We start from the raw sequence: 19,528 nt of genomic DNA on the forward strand, positions 1-19,528 counted from the left end.
GAAAAACCTCGCTTCCCCCCAATGGGCCCTACACGATGCAAATCCGAATTAGTTGAGCTCCAATTCGGGTACCGAACACCGGATGGAAAACTCAAAAAAAACAAAGAGAAAAACCTCAAACAAATTCAGGATTATCCAAAATCATTTAGCTAACAATTCATTCTCATAATCAATGTGAGACAGTCAACATCTACTATAGAGAATATATTAGAATCCTTCTTGTATAAGGAAAATAAATATATAGGAAATCTTATTGTATAAGGAAAAAGGCTATGGATACGATACATATTTCTGAAATGCACTAAAAAACAAGCCAAGTTTCGTTGAGCTCAGCTCGACAACTATATATTCAAGCTAAAAGCCGAACACAAGCTCAGCTCAGCTCGTTTCATAAAACAAGCTTGAGCTGAACTTTTGTTCACAAACAGCTGGACTCATTTACAACACTCCTAAACACAAAGGTTAGTGAATCTTTTTGCTGGTGAATCATATAAGAGGTCATATATTCACCAGATTTTGGTTTATATTATACAAAAACAATCAGAATTGTAACAGATTTCTCGATTCCCATCATACATACGTAGGTATCTTCATCTTCAGAGTACTCTTCTACGATGCTTCCAACCCGAGTCAAACATCTAACAAGGCTGCATGCCGCGGAGCTAACTGAGGTGATAACGAACAAGTGTTCGGTTTCTTTCATCCTACTTTGCCCAGAAATGACTGCAAGAAAGTTAGATGTTAATGTTAAACTAGCACTAAAAGAACCAAAAGCAGAATGCACTTGATGTAGCCTCTATATTACTAATGCAATACATAAAAAGATTATAACTTAAATCGGATCCAAAGACGACTTGTGAAATTCCAGAAGTAGCCTGCATGGCGATGGTTCACATAATGTCATCAACCCAACGCCGCGAGGATTGCAAAGTATTTCCTACCATGACAATGGCTTGGGGGGAAATGTGATTTTGGTACGAACAACACAAGCTAAACTGATCGGCATGATTTAGAAAGTTGAAACAATGAGTTCAAGAACACCGGGAAGCGCCACAGAAGACCAAAGAACTTAAAAGGGTTATTATGCAAAGACTATATAGTGATGCAAACAGATCCCATCATCAGAACTAATAAAACTATCATCATGGATCAAGATCCAAACAGATAATCTCGTTGAAATCAAGACACACATGGATCAAGATCCAAACAGATCATCTCGTTGAAATTAAGACACACTCCCTCATGGGGTACGCCAAAGGTGTAACCTAAACAGTGAAAAAGGGGCCTAATCTTTTGAAGTACTTATACTATGTTGTTGTTGTTGTATACTACTAACGTTGTACTTAGATCTTTTGAACTTCGTGTGGATGCCAAAAGGTTTTTACACCCACTTTTTTGCATAACAAAAAGTTTTCAGTATAAGAAGGTTTACCTTTGTTTTTGTTAGAGAAGTTCCATTTTTATTAGTGGTGTTTCCAAATCCAAACTTAGGCTTCTTCTCAGCAGGCTTCAATATCTGGAAAGAGCACATCAGTGTCTCATCCACACTCATCACGGCCCCGGCATTGTTAAACTCCCCACAATAATTAGGAGCAGAGAATATAGTCACCAGCTGTCGGTCAGCGAAAAACTCATACCCATCTTCCACAACCTATATTAAGTATAAATAACTCATAGAACTTGAAAAAATGAAACCCTGGGAAAAAAAGAAACAAAAGGAAGGAAAAAACATCGGCTGGTGGAAGTCATATTCAGTTTAAAACCTGGTGGGCACGGCAAATGAGATCAAGATCTTGCTTCTGAAGAAATTGTGTCACCTTATCCGGGCTAAATGTGTAAGAAACACCTCTATCGTTCATTCCCCAGCCTTTTACATCCCTACTAGGATCTGACCATAAAAGATCACAAAGCAGTCCAGCTTCAGGAACATCAGTTGGTCGTGGGAGGTTCCGTATCTGATCCAGATGATGAAGGTCCGGGGAGAGTCCACCATGCATGCACAATATCTTTTCATCAACCAGAGCTGCCACAGGCAGGCAGTTAAAACAATCTGTGAATATCTTCCACAATCGAACATTGAACCTTCTTTTGCATTCATCATAGAATCCATATATACGATTAATGGAAGCACATTCATGATTTCCCCTCAAAAGGAAAAAGTTTTCGGGATACTTTATTTTATATGCAAACATAAGGCATATTGTTTCCAGACTCTGCTTCCCACGATCCACATAATCGCCTAAGAATAGGTAATTGGATCTTGGAGGTAATCCACCGTATTCGAATAGCCTCAGTAGATCAGAATACTGACCATGGATATCCCCTAGCCAAGTATGGCGCCATGAAAAGAATTAGACAGGAAGTCATGTTTTCTACACCAGAAAAAAAGGGGCGAGAGTATGAAATGGCAAGAATGTTTCAGCATATATTTTAACATTTTAAGGGGTTGCAATACAACCATATATTGGTGCCTCAAGAAAGAAAATGAGAAGCAACGATATGAGCGCAAGTTGGAAAATAGAACTACACAAAAATTAACAATACAAAGGGAACAAATTGGCAATCAGCATACTTGCATAACTCAAAGCAAAGAATACAATGAGCTAAGATCTTCCAAGAAAGTGCCCTCAGGCAGACGAAATGTACAAAAAAGCTATGTCGCTCGGACTCTTCACAAATGTCAACGGGTGCATCTCGGATTCTCCAAAAGTAGTGTATTTTTGGAGAATTCGAAACAGGTGCGACATCAAAAGTGAAGAGTTCGCACAACTTAGCAAAAAAGCATAGTTGCAGTGACTTGTGAATGCTGAACCGATGCTTTTACAGACAAAATCATATAGATATGGAATGCGGACATGAATGATTCAACTTCAAAGAAAACTCTTGATGTTAGACTGCTAATACATTTTTCTTGGCGAGGAAGGATTTGCAAGGTTTTCTACTAGAAAAAGATAATAAGAAGAGAAGAATGGAAAATAGTATTCTTAGTATCTCTTCAAGCCATTGAAATCCCACTTCCACCTCGATTTGCATATTTACAAGCCTTTTCGGTATTAGGCAGGGCTGCACTTTCTGAGTACTTGATTTTGGTTTTCACACGTGAAAGCTGATATGTTTGGCATTCATTTTGTAAATTAATAACCACAAAGTAGATACTCTTAACATATAATATGTTCTTAATGACTTCAATTGCTAAGTTTATTTTTCTCTTTTTTATTTTCTAAGTCTTTTTTGTTTAATGTCCACTTTAAAACAAAATGTGATGTTAAGAGGAGAAAAGGAGTTTGTAAATACTGGTAAACAAAAAGAAATTGTGCAGAAACTACATACATATACAATACACTGCCTGGCCTAGGGAGAAAGATTACATCCTCTCCCCTCAAGAGGTGCTTTTGAGAAAACAGCAACACTCTGAGCAAGCTTTTACTTATCGTCTTAAGTACTGGGTTGTAACAAACGAACACCACGTAACCTTGGGGACATGATGTTTCTCACCCTCAAGAAGTGAACTTCGAAAATGCTACAACACTCCGATCAAGTCTTTTCTTATGGTTTAAGGCACAAGCAGTGCCAAATTGACACCACCAGCGCATATAATGCTCAGGTGATTAAGGACGTCGAACCAAACTGATTGCTGTCCAAAAATCGGTCAGTGTATTTTGTAGCTATTGTTTAAAAGCCAGTTCTTTTACTTCCATTCCAGACCAGCAAGATACCAGTTGAATAAAATGCACTGCGAATTTAGTTACTCGCTTTTCAGCCAACCATTACTTTCAAAAGGAATGCACGCTAATTATGGCAGATCTGTTCCCCAAAAAACAGTAACAATTATGAAAATCAGCGTAAGCACTTCATTTATTGATGAACTGATGATTGGAAAATTGGAAATCTCGAGATGACTGATCGCATTTTGAACTCAACAAAAGGTTAACCTAACAATTACTTTAATTGAAGAAGAGGGGAAACGTAGTAATTGCTTTGCTCAATTGGTGAAAAAACGAGGATAATTTAAAGTACAAAAGTAATGCAGCAGCCCCAAAGTAGCATTTGAAAAAACTGTGGGATTAGACTTGAGGTAGAGGATGCTTTATTTATGGAAATGAAGTAAGCAGTCTCTTGGTGAGCCTTATGTTGCACTGGATCAAGTAAGATAAAGGACTATTCAAGATGCAAACTTAGGGAAAAGCTGATAAAATGAATTGGAAGGTGACACATTTAAAAGACAACCACGACAAAGGCTAATTTTAGAGCTTTTAAAACTGGAATGGTACGTTAATCTGAATGAAACTATTAGCCAGGTACAATTGAATGTCTGATTTTTAAACCGTATCCTGACTAAGCATAAGCTGTGACACGCAGAGATCATGAACGAAAACTATATCCAAATTGAGGAGATTGAAGAACACATCTCAACTTCAAGCATCAAAACTCATGCTCCCTATCACTAGTATATCAATAGAATGAACCTAATACTACCAAAGCAGGTCTTCAGAACCTGATCAGAACCGAATCCCTCTCCACAACCAACAAAACAAATAACAACTGCGCGTCGGTCCCAAAAAAAGTCAGGGTCGGCTATATGAATCCCCAATTCCTTTTTTTTTTTTTGATAACTATGGTATCTGGACCATCTTGAGCACACCTCCACTAATTCCATGGGATACTTGCCACCTCCCACCGATAACAGGTTTCAGGTAACTCCGCACCAAGACCAGAACAGGTGGAAATAAATCACCTAGTGTTTTTGTCTCTATTGGGAATTGAAACCGAGACCTCATGCTACTCAACCTAGTCCATACCAGGCCACGCCCACACCCTTAGGTACTTATGAATCCCCAATTCTTCATTTAAGCTCAGTTCAGTCATATCAACAACCATATTACTTTTTAGAAAGTCAAAAGAAAAAAAAAATCAAAGACTGCATATTTATACAAAATCAAAGCATCCCACTTCAAGAAATGCATGAATAAATTCAATACCACTTCAAAGATTGCATTTTTATACAAAATCAAAGCACCCCCACTTCAAGAATTGCATCAATAAACTCAACCCCACTTCAAAGAACTCAAAACTCCATTGAAACAAGAAAGTGCAAAATCAAATTACTCCCTCTATTTCATTTTATTAAAAATTGTTATTTCAAGTTACTTGTCCGATTTATAAAATCATGAGAATTTTATCATATTTTTCTAATATTAAATAATTACATAAAGTAGTAATAGTCAAATTTAAAATTTCAAAACATTATCAATAAGGTTAATTTAGAAAAATACATTTTTAATAAAAACCTTCTTAATATGCGTGTCAAGTCAAGAAGGGTAGAAATGCATGAACAAATTCAACCCCAATTCAAAGATTGCATTTTTTTTATATAAAATCAAAGCACCCCACTTCAAGAAATGCATCAATAAATTCAATCCCACATCAAAGAACTCAAAATTCCACTAAAAGCAGTTCATTCAAGATAACTTTTCCATTTTATTTTACTTGACGTTGTTGACTTGACACGTTAAGAAAACTTAAATTAGCAGTGTATTTTACCAAATTAACCTTATTAATAATATAAACAAAATCCTCTTAGATATCGATTTGCTAAATTGTACAAGTAAATTCAACCAACTAATTTTAGTATAGATGCCAAGAAAACAAAATAGAGCTAAGTAGTACAAAGTCAAATTAAATCTAAAAAAGGGGGCTGAAGTAAAGTACCGCAGATCTTTATTGGTGCATCCAGCTCAAGAAGATTAGGCTGCTTCAAGAAAATCTCTCTAGACTTCACACAAAGATGCTTTATCTCAAACTCAGATAGTTGCACTTGTTTCCCTGGCCTATGTCTAACATCAAGTAAACGGTTGATTATATCATCTAAAGCTAAAGAATCCATAACCTTCTTCATATACATAGAGGAATAAACAGAAAAAATAATACAGTAGTACTCAACAAAAGTTATACTACCATATGGTTTCAAGATTGATGAAGTAGAAGGGAAAAAAAAACAAGAATGTTACTACATGCTTTTATGAATGTTACTGCATGCTTTTATGTAGAGACACGTGTAGTTGATGAAGTGGTTTTTCTTCAAGTGTGCACAAAGTGATTCGAGCATAATGGAAAGGACGAAGGAAATTTGAGGAGAATAAAGTGGAGTGGAATAGTGGATTGGCATCTTATTATTAGAGAAAAAAGAAAGAGGGAATTGCAATCCATGACGTGGGTTGAGAGTCGGCGGTGGAGTTAGAAATTTAACGAAGAGTGTGTAAGCTTTATTTTTAGTTAGAGTGTGTAAAATTGAATATACACTTATTATGATTAATATTTAATGTCTATTCACCAAAAAAAATTTCAATAAAGGATGTACATCTGATCATCCTTCACTAAAGGTGGTTCTGTCCATATTGAGCGTAATGACGTCTAAGATTTAATTTTAAAGAAAGATAAATATTAGATGACTTCTTTTCATTTGTTGTAATTTTAATGAATAGAATTATTTAATATCCTCTGTTAATAAAAAGTAATACTAGATATTTTGTAAAATTAATTAAAGTGTGTATAAATTGGTTCGAATGACAATTATTTCTATAAAAATTGGGGAATTGAAGTCAAAACTTCAACTTTTGGAGAGAATTAATGGTTGTGGATGAAGGGTGTTAGTTGTTTGGAAGAATTGGCCTTTTCATTTGAGTGAATAAATGCTTTACTTGGGAGAGTGATCCACCTATATAATATTAAGATGACTTCTTTTCATTTGTTTTGATCTTGATGGATCTATTGTAAGTGAAAAGTGATAAATATTATTTTTAATATGAATATAATTTAAAATGTATACATCTTCATAATTATTAAAAAGATGAATTAAAGTCAAAGACTTGGTAGTCATTTGGTCATGAAAATTAAAAATTTTTGAAATTAGAGTTAAAATTGGAGTTGGATTTATGTTTGATCATGTCTTTTTTGATTTTTTTTTTTTGATTTTTGAAAAAAAAATTAAATATAATTTTATGCCCCAACTTTTACAAATTATCAAAATCACCCAATTAAAATTTACCTACTAACATACAAGTGATTCTTATATATAGAGACACTTTCATTTCTCGAACCAAGTTTGCATTAACGAAGAAAATAGCACTCGAGAACAAATGTAAAAATGATTGTCAAAAATGTCATCAAAGATTTTACGGTGTGTGAATAAATTATTTATATGTAAAACATACCTTGCATATTTATGGTATATTATATCATATACCATAAATATATAAATATGCTTAATATGTTTCTTTATACTTGGTATATTTATTTATGTGTGTATATGGTATATGCATGGTATAAACTTCATATATAACATACTCTGTATATTTATGTTATAAATATGCTTAGTATGTTTCTTAATACGTTGTATATTTATATATGTGTATATGATATATACATGGTATAAACTTTACATGTAACATACTTTGTATATTTCTGTTATAAATATAATACTTTATATATTTATGGATATAAATATAATACTTTGTGTATAAAGATGTCAAGTATTATGGATTTAGGATATATAAAGGTAACAGTTGCAATTTAAGGTATAAATTTGTTAAATTGAACATATTTTTTTATGAGAAATATGTATTACCGATTTATATTTTTAGCATATATATGGTATAAACTATTTATATTTGAATAGTATAATAAAGATGTAAACAATGTAATATATATAATCAAATTAAAAATGAGAATAATTTGTGGCAGTGGTAAACTAATCTGCTACAGCTTTATTAATTGCATAAATATAGAAAACGACTATCCATTATTAATTACAGGATTATAATTTCTTAAACGTCCGTATCACAACAAAAAAATTATTATTATTATTATATTATAGTAATTAGGATCATTACCAGTAAAATAATGTCATAAATAAGGGAGAAAAATAATGATGAGAGTGAAAAAGAGATACATATTAATTAGGATAGCATTAAGTTTAAAATTATAATTATCTTATTCTTTAAAACTGCAATATACGTAATATTGAAAAGTAATATTATTCATGTAATAAGTGTTAAGGAGTGTTTTATGTAAAAATTTAAAAGATTGAGGTTATATCTAATAATAATAAAAGTTGAAATTGGAGTTGAAAAATTGTGAAAACACCAAAAATCTAATTATTTTTTTTCAGAAAAAAATTTTGAAATTATTTTTCGAATTTTCATGACCAAACACCACAAAAACCCTGAAAAAAATTTTCAAAAAACAAGAAAAAAAAATTCATGGCCAAACCGGCTCTTAAACTTTTGGGAGAATTAGAGGGTGTGGATGAAGGGTGTTAGTTGTTTGGTAAAAATTAAAAAAAGAAGGAAAAGAATTGGCCTTTTCATTTTGAGTGAATAGATGCCTCACTTGAGAAAGTGAACTACCTATATAATATTATCTATCAATGTCTTCTTCTCTTTATAAAAGAAAGAAATATGTCAGGATGATGTTAGAGAAAGAAGACTTTCATAGAGTAGTCAATGAATGACCTTTTCTTATTTTTGTTTTTTTAAATATTGTTGGGCGGTTAAAAATTCACGTATTCAAAAGTTGTAAATAATAAATAAGTAAGTTGAGATTGATGTGTGAATATATTGAGAAAGATAGGCTTCGAAATGAAGATATAGGAGACAAGGTGCGAATAACTTCAATGATGAAAAAGATTATGGAGGCAAAGGTTGAATAACTGGGGCAACGTGAAAGAGGAGATGCACAAATGTTCTAGCAAGGATATGTGAGAGATTAGCTATGGTAGATTTTAGGAGAGGAAGAAATAGACAAAAGAAGTATTAGGGAGAGATAATCAGACATATAACATATTTACAGCTTATCGAAGACATAATTCAGATATGAGGATACGTAGGTAATAGAGTATTGTTTAGTTTTCCTTATCGTATCATTACTACTTTATTAGTAACTCTTCTACTATTATATTGTCTAATTTTGTTATTCCATTTTATTTCTTTGTTGCTTCATTTATCGTATTACTATTGATTGCTACTGTTATTTTCACCCTTATTTTTATGATTTCTTGACTGCTATGTTGTCTTATTGATTTTGATATATATATGTTTTACTTAAGATGAGGGTCTATTTCTCTATCTTCATAAAGTAGCGATATAAATGCATATACACCACCTTCTTCATATCCTACTATTAAAATTACATTAAATACGTCGTAATACAATAAGATTAACAACCATCAAGCCGCAAAAAAGATTAATTAATTCTAGCTAAAGATCAAACTCAAAAATTCTAATTAAAAATGAAAGAATATTTATTATTTCGTCATAATATTATATTTATTATTTCGTCATAATATTTGATGATAATATGCCTTTCATTTATTTTTTTATTCTATCTTTATTCTTTAATAAAAAAAAAAGGAAAACACATTGTTTTCATCCCAAACTATACCCGAAAAATCGAAGTCACACCTAAACTATACTAGTGATCTATTACACACCTAAACTATAAAAAAGTGAAACTATTTACACTCTGTCGGGCTACCACCACTTGCATGTGGTGTAGTGTTTTACACGCGCTGCTACATCAGCCCCACGTCAGTAAAAAGTATCACATTTTTATAGTTAAGGTGTGTAATAGATCACTTATATAATTTAGGTGTGGATTCGACTTTTCGACTATAGTTTCGGGTGGAAACGATGTCTTTTCCCTTAATGTTTTTAGCCGTTTACTTTTGTTATTTAATAGGCTGGACGCGCCTAAAATAAGTGTAACACACGCTCCTTAGAATGGGGGTCGCGGAGAGGTAATAATATCACTTTTATATAGTTAAGGTGTGTAATAAGTCACTTATATAATTTAGATGTGGCTTAGACTTTTCTTATATAGTATAGGGTGAAAATGATGTATTTTCTCAAAAAAAAATAAAAAAAATAAATCCCTCCTATTTATTTGTTGAGTAACTTCATCATCGACAATAAATAATCTTAATGAAGTGTCAGGCTTATGTGGAGTCATTTTCAACCCTTGTAAACCCAAAAATTGAAGGAAAAATCAGGCCCGTTTGGCCATGAAAAACTTTTTTTTTTTTGAATTTTTTTCTGGAGTTGGAAACTATGGTATTTGGCCATGAAAATTCAAAAAATAATTTCGAAATTTTTTTCTGAAAAGGGAAAACAAGTTTTTGTTGTTTTCACAATTTTCCAACTCCAATTTCAACTTTTATTATTATTACATATAACCTCAATCTTTTAAATTTTTATATAAAACTCTCCTTATAACATTACTTTTTCAATATTACGTATATAGCAGTTTAAAAAATAAGATAATTATAATTTCAAACTTAATGCTATCCTAATTAATATATATCTCTTTTTATCTCTCGTCGTTATTTTTATCCCTTATTTAAGACATTATTTTACTGCTAATTTATATTTATACCCATAAATATATAAAATATTATATTTATATCCATAAATATATAAAGTATTATATTTATAATAGAAATATATAAAGTATGTTATATATAAAGTTTATACCATGTATATATCATACACATACATATATAAATATACAAAGTATTAAGAAACATACTTATAAGCATATTTATAATATAACTATACAAAGTATGTTATATATGAAGTTTATATCATGTATATACCATATACACACATATATAAAAATACAACGTATAAAGAAACATACTAAGCATATTCACACAAAGTAAAATCTTTCATGTATAAAAAAATTAAAGAAATAAATTAGCGGCACCCTAAAATTTAATAACAGCTCATCATTTCATATTTTTTAGGAACGGAAAATAATGAAAATAAATTAAATAAATTTATAAAAAAATAAATTTGTTTGAAAGATAATATTTGTTATCTAAAAAAGAAGAAACAATGATCTATTAATATAACATCCATATTTAAAATTTTCAAATATGAGAAAATGGTTATTAATGTAAATATTATATATGTCATAATTGAAATTCATTAAATATGGTAATCTATATGTAATTATTTTTATAATAGTGGCTAATTGTGTTCTTTTTTCATTAGTAGGTAAATTTTAGTTGGTTGATTTTGATGGTTTGTAAAAGTTAGGACATAAAATCATATTTAAAGAAATTTTTTCAAAAATCAAAAAGAAAATTCAAAAACGACATGGCCAACTCTAACTCCAACTCCAAAAAATTTTAATTTTCATGATCAAATGGCTACTAAGTAGCCCTTAGAGACAAGTTGACGGTAGATAAAATTTTAGATGTTCACAAGTCATATCTTAATAAATACTTAGCAATAAAGTATGATTGTTTGGTGGTATAATGGTGTAGTTATGTCGGTTTCCAAGGTATTTCCACAGCCGACAGTTGGAAGACTAATTTTTCGTTTCTTCCACAGCCGGCAGTTGGAAGACTAATTTTTAGTTTCTTCGGTCACCGCACTAAGCGGGAGGTGGGAATGGAACCCCCAACCTCTTACTTAAGGGGTGAGGTGCTGAACCACCACACCAATCCTTATGGTTATTATGCCACTATTATTATAATACAAGCTAATATGATAATTACCATATTCTATGTACAATACGATAAGGGATAACACCAGTAATAGTGGTTGAGTCTATGTAATTTTTTAATCAGGACCTTTTCAGTCGATCTCGTACACAACATCATGTTTATCTATTATAATTTATATCTCTTACGTGATTTGTGATCTATTACACAAAAAAACTTTTATTCAATATACATTAAAAAAATAGCGACTCCAAATTTTCTCAAAAATTTCAGAAAATTGATTATAGAAACATAATAAAAGGAATTGACAACAAATTATGAAATACACATACAATAATATATGAATAATGATGGATCTTTAACAAGATTGACAAGTAAAACGAAAATAAAAAGCATATAATTTTTGGGTGGATTAGACTATCATTTTATTTTATGGTAGAAACTTATTCATACTCAATATTTATATCAATCTAATGAATCCCCAACATGTATCTAAACTCACATTCATATTGCTAAACTATAATTAGTTAATCTCCATTTCAATCTTATTTTAAAGTTTAACTATAATAAAATAATATAATTTAATATAAGTATCAAATGCGCATAAATTTTTACCATTGCATCACCCCTCTCCCATATTAGATCCCCCATTCATATCTTATGAAAATTTTATGTTTTATGTATCACACGACTAACAATATAGATGTGTTTCTATGAAGCCAATCAATTTTCCATATTTGGTTGGCTTAATATTTTGAAACATGTTTTCTTAATGGAGTTATTTCCCTCTAATTTAAGAAAAATAATTTTTCCACAAAAAATAGAAAAATATTCTTCAAAACTCTCTCTTAACCCTCACCATCTCCATCTTGACCTCAATATGGAACTCAAACTCGACCGACCTCAACTTGGGTCTCGGGGTTGATTTTGTTCTTGGATCGAGGATTGAGTCATGAGTCGAGTTCGAAGGTCGATATTCGAGTCCGTCGGTTGAGGTTTGAGTCCTAGTCGGGGTTAGGGTTGGGCCGAGGTTCGATTTCAAGTCGGGGTGTGTGTTCGAGTCCGTCCCAGGGGTTGAGGTCGAGGTTTGAGTCCTAGTCGTAGTATTTTTCTTTATGAAAAAAGGACATATATACCCTCGAACTATGATAAATGGTATGTATATACCCTCCGTCATACTTTGGGTACACATATGCCCATACCGTTAATGAAATAGTATGTATATGCCCCTCATACTAATGGTAGGAGTATATACGTACCATTTATCATAGTTCGAGGGTATATTTGTATCCTTTCTCAGTTTATTTTTTTATTTCAAATAATTAACCGAACCAACTACCCGACCCAATAAACCTACTACTCAACCCGTTCCCAATTAAAATTCAAGAGACATCTATCTTACAGACACATTTTTTTCCATTCCTATAACGATATATACGCACAATACAATAATACACACTACTATCAATTTCCAAAAAAAAAAATAAAAATTAACCCATAACACCCCCAAAACAATACCAAATAAATTAAACCCCTCACATTTTAATTTTTCAGTGAAGTTTTATTGGAAAAACACTACCCAACATCGGGCAACACCACATAATCACCTTATCCGTCGAACCAAAAACACCCCACCGACGAACCATCACCGCACCCCTTTACTACGGCCACCTCTAGCCTAATCTCCACTCCCTTCAATCAGTAAACATCAACTAATAATAACGACCAATCACGACAATTTGTTTGAGGTTCACGTTTAAGAGAAAAACAAAGGGAGTATCGGGTTTGGAACAAAAAATAGAAGTTGAGTCGAGTTGGTTTGAAATTGGGTTCAATGAGTTTATTGGGTTAGACAGTGCGTTTGAGTCAATTATTTTGGATACAAAAATTAAAACGAGAAAGAGACAAATATACCTCTGAATTATGATAAATAACACATGTATATCCTCCGTCATACTTTGGGTATATATATGCCCCTACCGTTAGTGTGAGGGGCATATACGTACCATTTCATTAACGGTAAGGATATATGTGTAATCAAAGTATGACGGAGGATATATTCGTACTAGTTAACATAGTTAAGAGTATATTTGTCCCTTTTTCAATTTTTTTATTATTAACCACTCCAAAAATAAATTAAAAAATCATTTATATCATTTATTTTTTGTGAAAAAATTATAAATCACTTCCCAAATTTATATACTCGTATTTTTTAAAAAAGATTACCAATACTAGTTGTCAGATTCTGTGCATATAATACTTGTTTCAAAATCACTTCACGTGTATTTTCACATAGGGCAAGATCAGCATAAAATTCCCCCTATTCTCTGAAAAAAGAACTTTCCTCTTTAATGGGAAGCAGGAACAGAAGTGATGTAAATTACAGGAATCCATGTCTGACAATGCATCAGCCATGGGCATCTTTGCTTGTTTATGGTATCAAACGCATTGAAGGAAGATCTTGGCCTTCACCTATTAGAGGTAACTTCTTTTTACTTGTACTTTTGATTATGTTAATTCTTGATTTTTCACTTTTATGGCTAAAAAGACCAAAAAAAAAAAAAAAACTTACTAGGTGATTTTTTTTAATCATTTTAACTTTGGTGGATGGAGTTATTTGATATTTGTTGCTGGTTGGAGGTGGTAGTTATTCTGTAAATTTAGTTGAGGTTCGTGAAAGGTGGCCTGAATATCACATGTTTAAAGAAAAAAGGTGTTGGTAGGAAAAAATCCGAGCAGAGATTGAAAAAGCACTAGGTGATTCTTGCGGTCTGTTCTTGATGGATAAAGTTACCTAATATTTTTTGCTGGAGGCAGGTGATGGGTATCCCGTGGATTTAGTCGATGTGTGCAAAAGCTGGTCCAAACACTAAGGTTATAAAAGAAGGGGTGTTAGGGGCATGGGCTTGTAAAGTTGTGAACTTTATCCTATTGTCTAATTAATTGGTAATTCTTGAGTTCCCTTTACTTTTTGCCATTTATTGCTTGTTAACGAGGGAGTAGAAATAAAGGGTGGAGTTATCTAGTTAATTTGTAATTCTTGAGTTCCCTTTACTTTTTTAGTTGATTTTAGTTATGATGAATTGGTGATGTATAGGAACAACTTATTTGTTTGCTTCTTTGTTAGCCTAAATTGGGAAAGTTGCCCTTTTTAATTTGGTTCATAACTGATATCAGTAAAAGCAACTCTTTACACCTACATTTGGTAAAATCTCTCTTTGGGAAGTAACTTTTTGATTGTGATGATGAGTTGGCATGGTGAGTACTTGGGGAAGTTTGAAGATGGGGTCAGTGGTGGAGTTAGGATTTTCACTAAAGAGGTTCAAAATATAGAGAAAAGTTAATATATACATAAACAATAATTTCAATCATGTATAGATAGTGCAATGTTCCACTGAACGGCTGAAGGGGTTTCATTAACTAGCTCCACCCTAGGGGTAGTGGTTTACGTCTAATTTTTGAATAGGTATGCTTATGGTGGTGTGTAAGTTTTTATTTGTTTCTTTACTGCTTGATATCAGAAAAACCTACAGTACAATTTTTTCCTAAATTTGGTAAATTAACTCCTTGGGAAGTAACTCTTGATTGCATATTATGTGTAAAAATCTTTGCTTTGCTTTGCCAGAAATCTGTATCAGTGTTCAGAGTAATAACAGATTTCCCTTTCTAGCATAATCATTGTCTAATGTATATTGTGCTTCGGACTCGAGTACTTTTGTCTTGAGTGCCACGTTGATTTATGTGGCTATACCTAACCTGAAACTCAAGTTTAGTTGAGTGGTGTGGCATTTATTTATTCAGGTTGTCTTTCAGCTTATTAATTTTACAAAGGACTAGTTTGTTCACAAGACCGGTAGGTGTTTGCTTTGCATAATTTTGTGTGATTTGGAAATAGAGGAACACCAGGTGTGTGTTTTTGTGCTGATGAGGAAAATTTTTAGCGCTTCCTCAGCGAGCCAATGAAACTCTGCTGTCATTCTTTAGCTTCAAAGCACCTATTGAGAAACATATATTCTTTTTGCTTTCACTCTCTAAGGCACCATCAACATGACGGCAGAATTTACCATGTCTTAGCCATCCATCTGGATGCCATAGTCTCAGCCTTCCTTGAAACTCTTTGGTAACTTTTGGAAGGTGAATCATATTGAAACTATTCGTTGGAACTTTTTCTAATTAGAGAATGACTAAACCTAGTTCTCCATTGTTCTTTTGCCCTTCAGTGGTTTTGATGTCAGTTCTATGCATGCATCATCTCATCTTTAGGGCAGGTGATGAACTCCTAGCCTGCTTTGGTGCAGCTCCTCTGAAATCGTACGACAAAAACTTAATATTTTTGATATGTCAAATATCATTTCATCAAGATGATGCCAAAAATAGTCGTGCAATGGGGGAGTGTAGGACCCAAGTTATATCTTTTAAATCTCTGTGCATCACAGCTGAAACAGGAAGTGTCTATTGATAGAAAGTTTCCCCATTCCCCAACTTCTTCAAATGCTTTCCTAATTTCGGTTTTCATTGTCCTCCCATTACTTGAGGTCTGATGATCGAAGTACAAGTATTTTACTATGACGTGGACATATATTAGGATTTAGTCAATAAGCAATTTTAGAGAAAGTCATCAGGAGTCTTACCAGAGAATAGAAGGGAGAGAGAATAAGTTGTTTAGGCATTACAACCACCTGCACCCAATGTGACGGATGAGGAACTTTTGTGACGAATAAAGGCTCTTGCTTCAGAGGGTCAAGAGTCGATCAACTTTTAGCTTGCAATGCATGGCTAAAAGTTGGTAAGATGAGAGATGAAAACCAAAAATAATCTTCTCAATCACCTCTAGAAGCTGGTGGTAGCGTATAGGTTGCAAAGCCACGTATAGCGCTATTTGTTTCACATTTTCATATCTAAATGGATGTATTGCTAATGGTTGGGTATTCTTGGAAGACATGACTTATATTCTTGGTCAATTTGAATTAAAGTTGCAGTAAGGTGTTGGTGCTAAGCAAAATCTGTAGATTATTTGTGAGATTTCACACTAAAATACGTCCGCTGAAAAACTTATTTTCTTCGAAAAGCCACCCATAGTTCTATCTCATTTTCATCTTCGACAAGAAAAGGGAAGAAACGTCGAGGAAAATCAAAAGGTTTTGAATGAGAGCTAGTCGGTAACAAGTCTATTTTGTGATCCAAGTATTCCATTTACGTAAAACAATTGGCGATGTTCTAACTTCTATAATATTGAAAATAGTAGGTAACTGATCCAAAATATATTTAGTAATGGGCAACAATTATTCAGATTCTTGTGAATCCTATTTATGACCTAACATTAAAGTTATTGTTCACCAACAATTTTGCTCTAATTCGAGAATTTATTAAAGGTAACCTTGATTTTTTGATAATCCTATTTCATGACCTACATTCAAGTAATCGTCTGCCAGCGATTTGGCTCTCTGATCCAAGAATATACGAAAAGTTTCCTGTTTCTTTTAGATTCAGAAAATCTTTTGCATCTTGCCAAATATGTAGAACAAAATAAAGGGACTAGGATTCTGTTTTCCTTAATTTTCTTCGGTACTCTCCCTTTGTATGATTGTGTATCCGTGTCCACTCTAATTTAGTTTCAGGCTGCAGTAGTACCAGAAGGTATCTCTGCTTATCGCTTTCTTAAATGTATGATTAATCTTACAATTTCCTGTTTCTTGTTGGAATTCAATTCCATACTATCTAATTATAATGTTTTTTCTTTCTTTCATGAAGGTCGACTTTGGATTCATGCTGCTAGTAAGATCCCAGAACCAGAAACTATCAAAGCAATGGAGGACTTCTACAGGGAAATCTATGCAGTGGATGGCATAACAGATCTCAAGTTTCCCGAGCATTATCCAGTCTCAAGACTTTTAGGTGACCAACTTCTTGCAACATAATCTGGCCTGCCAATTGATTCCTTTCCTCTGGTTTTGAACTAAAATTATAAAAAGTTAGATAAGATTCCTATACTTAAGATATCGGATTTGCTTGATAGAACATTGAATTGCTGGATCATATCTTATTTAGAACTCATGTTCGAGGGATACAAACTTAATGGAAACTTATTTTATGCACTCCATTCTGCCTTAGAAACTTCTCTTTCATGACACCCGGTGCTAATTTTCTTAGGAGATAATATGAGAATTTGCTTTTTCATTTCCACAATTGATATTTATGAATCTATGTGGTATCTAGTCACCATCATTAATTACATCTGCATGGTTCTTTCTTCTTATGTCATACTAAGTTCACCAATGATAGCCGAATAAACCTAAAATTGACAGAGATACGTTCCAGTCTAGGTTTTTGGTTTCATCTAAAAGATACCCAACTTTCTGCATCTGCATTTTGACTTAAGTTGTGATCACTTTTATGTTTTCTTCAACATAGAGATTACTTGTACTTAACTGTCATCCGAAAATCTTTTGAAACTTTTGAGTTGTACAGGTTGTGTTGAAGTGACTGGATGTGTCACATGTGAGGAGCTCGTCAACTGGGATCAAATCCCAGAAGGGGTGAGTTTATTTCTCAAGTATTTTGGTCTTGTTGTGTGATACGTGTCTTTTTTATTTGCTCCTTTTTGTTTACAGGTGAGGCTAGAGGGTCAAACAAAATTTTGCTGGCTTTGTGAGCAGCCACAGGTATTTTGGTTTATTTGGAAGTCAATTATTTGTTTCCTTCGTATTATCTCCAGCGTAAGAATCATTATTTTGCTTTTAACTCGTGCAGAAACTTATTGTACCATTTGAAATGCGAGGGTTCCAAGGTGTTTATAACTTGGAAAGGAAGGTATTCAAATTTGAGAAACTTTATCGTCTTTCCCCCTTATACATGATTTAAGACATTTCCACTTGTGGTTACATTGATCCACGTTCGAAGCTCATTTTGCTGTTGCATCTTTATTTTTATTTATTTTTCGTTTGAATTTGTGTTCTAGATATATGAAGCTGCAAGCCGAGGTATTTCTCCAGTTGTGCCCCCACTTCCAGTAAAATTTCCCCTTCCAAATCCACGGGATCCTTTTTCATTGAAGCCAAGATCCCTTGCTTCCTCCCCAAGTAGCTCCAGTACATCGGAGGTGAACAACCGATCTGAAAATCTTGTTGCTGCAATAGCTGGTGCTCGAGCGGCTGCCACACAGTTTTCTAAGAACGGTAATTCTCAGTCGAATACAGTTGAGGAAGGAGATGATTCAAGGACAAGAAATATGTATAGGAGGGCTCATAATTGATCAACAACTGTGTACTTTTTGGAGGTCTAGTTATTCAGTTGGGGCTGCGTTGCTGTTATGGTTTTTAGTTTTTTTCGAAATGATGATGTGTAAACTGCTGGTCAAAATGCTCATGTCATGTGTACATATTGTTTTCTGCTAGTTATCTCCTTTGATGAATCTCTTATATTTGAATGCACTTTCATAAAATTTGCAAGAGTAATCACTGATAATGATGATGAGTAAATAAAGGCATAATATATAGATAGACACTTAAACTTGGCCTCAACTAGTAAGTAAAAACTCCAACTTTGAAAATGCACATCTAGATCTCAATTCGTCTCCACTGTGTCCGTCGTACACTCTTAACCAGCAAAATGATTGATGCCTTCGAGGTTTATGTGTCATGTCAGCATTAGATATTCACGATATATAGCAGGGACGAGTTGAGGTGTATAAATGTGCACTAGTAACATGATGTCCAGTTCATGACTGTTCAACACACACATTAGCATTGCAAATATGTCATCCTCCAAATGCTTGCTAGTCATGTTCCTTGGACTAGTTGTCCTTACAACCTTCACATTTGCTGATCAACACTACCAACATACCAATCATGAGTTTGGTTCTGCCATTAATCAGCCAAACAGGAAAGATTACATAGCCATGGAACCAGATCCTGAACATAAGTATGAGTCGCACTGGTATTCATTCCTAGAACATAGGAGGATGGTGGATCAATGATCATAGACTTTTGACTCACCTTAATCATGTAACAGTACTGTGCTTAGATG

At 33.1% G+C, this 19,528-nt stretch overlaps 2 protein-coding genes across 2 annotated transcripts; one reads left to right on the top strand and one right to left on the bottom strand.

The window, feature by feature from the left end:
• Positions 1-207: 207 nt before the first annotated feature.
• Positions 208-6,208, bottom strand: LOC107853425 (serine/threonine-protein phosphatase PP1 isozyme 3). The gene is made up of 4 exons (XM_047409096.1): positions 5,710-6,208; positions 1,764-2,323; positions 1,433-1,651; positions 208-723 (listed from the first exon to the last, which is right to left on the bottom strand). The coding sequence occupies exons 1-4, from the start codon at positions 5,900-5,902 to the stop codon at positions 700-702; spliced, it is 996 nt and encodes a 331-aa protein (XP_047265052.1). The 5' UTR covers positions 5,903-6,208; the 3' UTR covers positions 208-699.
• Positions 6,209-13,727: 7,519 nt separating this feature from the next.
• On the top strand, positions 13,728-18,921 carry LOC107864595 (activating signal cointegrator 1). Its single transcript, XM_016711011.2, has 6 exons — positions 13,728-13,984; positions 17,255-17,398; positions 17,972-18,039; positions 18,115-18,165; positions 18,254-18,313; positions 18,462-18,921. Exons 1-6 carry the CDS (start codon positions 13,855-13,857, stop codon positions 18,753-18,755), a joined length of 747 nt encoding a protein of 248 aa, XP_016566497.1. The 5' UTR covers positions 13,728-13,854; the 3' UTR covers positions 18,756-18,921.
• The last annotated feature ends 607 nt before the right edge of the window (positions 18,922-19,528 follow it).

The sequence above is a fragment of the Capsicum annuum genome, chromosome 3 (genome assembly GCF_002878395.1).
Source record: "Capsicum annuum cultivar UCD-10X-F1 chromosome 3, UCD10Xv1.1, whole genome shotgun sequence".
NCBI classification, from domain to species: Eukaryota; Viridiplantae; Streptophyta; class Magnoliopsida; order Solanales; family Solanaceae; genus Capsicum; species Capsicum annuum.

Coding starts and splice junctions, on each gene's coding strand:
- LOC107853425 (XM_047409096.1), bottom strand. CDS start 5,902: ATGTATATGAAGAAGGTTATGGATTCTTTAGCTTTAGATGATATAATC. Junction 2,324..5,709: donor TGCACCAATAAAGATCTGCG/GTACTTTACTTC, acceptor ATACTTGGCTAG/GGGATATCCATGGTCAGTAT. Junction 724..1,432: donor CTTCTCTAACAAAAACAAAG/GTAAACCTTCTT, acceptor ACTTTCTTGCAG/TCATTTCTGGGCAAAGTAGG.
- LOC107864595 (XM_016711011.2), top strand. CDS start 13,855: ATGGGAAGCAGGAACAGAAGTGATGTAAATTACAGGAATCCATGTCTG. Junction 18,040..18,114: donor GGGATCAAATCCCAGAAGGG/GTGAGTTTATTT, acceptor TTTTGTTTACAG/GTGAGGCTAGAGGGTCAAAC. Junction 18,314..18,461: donor TTTATAACTTGGAAAGGAAG/GTATTCAAATTT, acceptor TTTGTGTTCTAG/ATATATGAAGCTGCAAGCCG.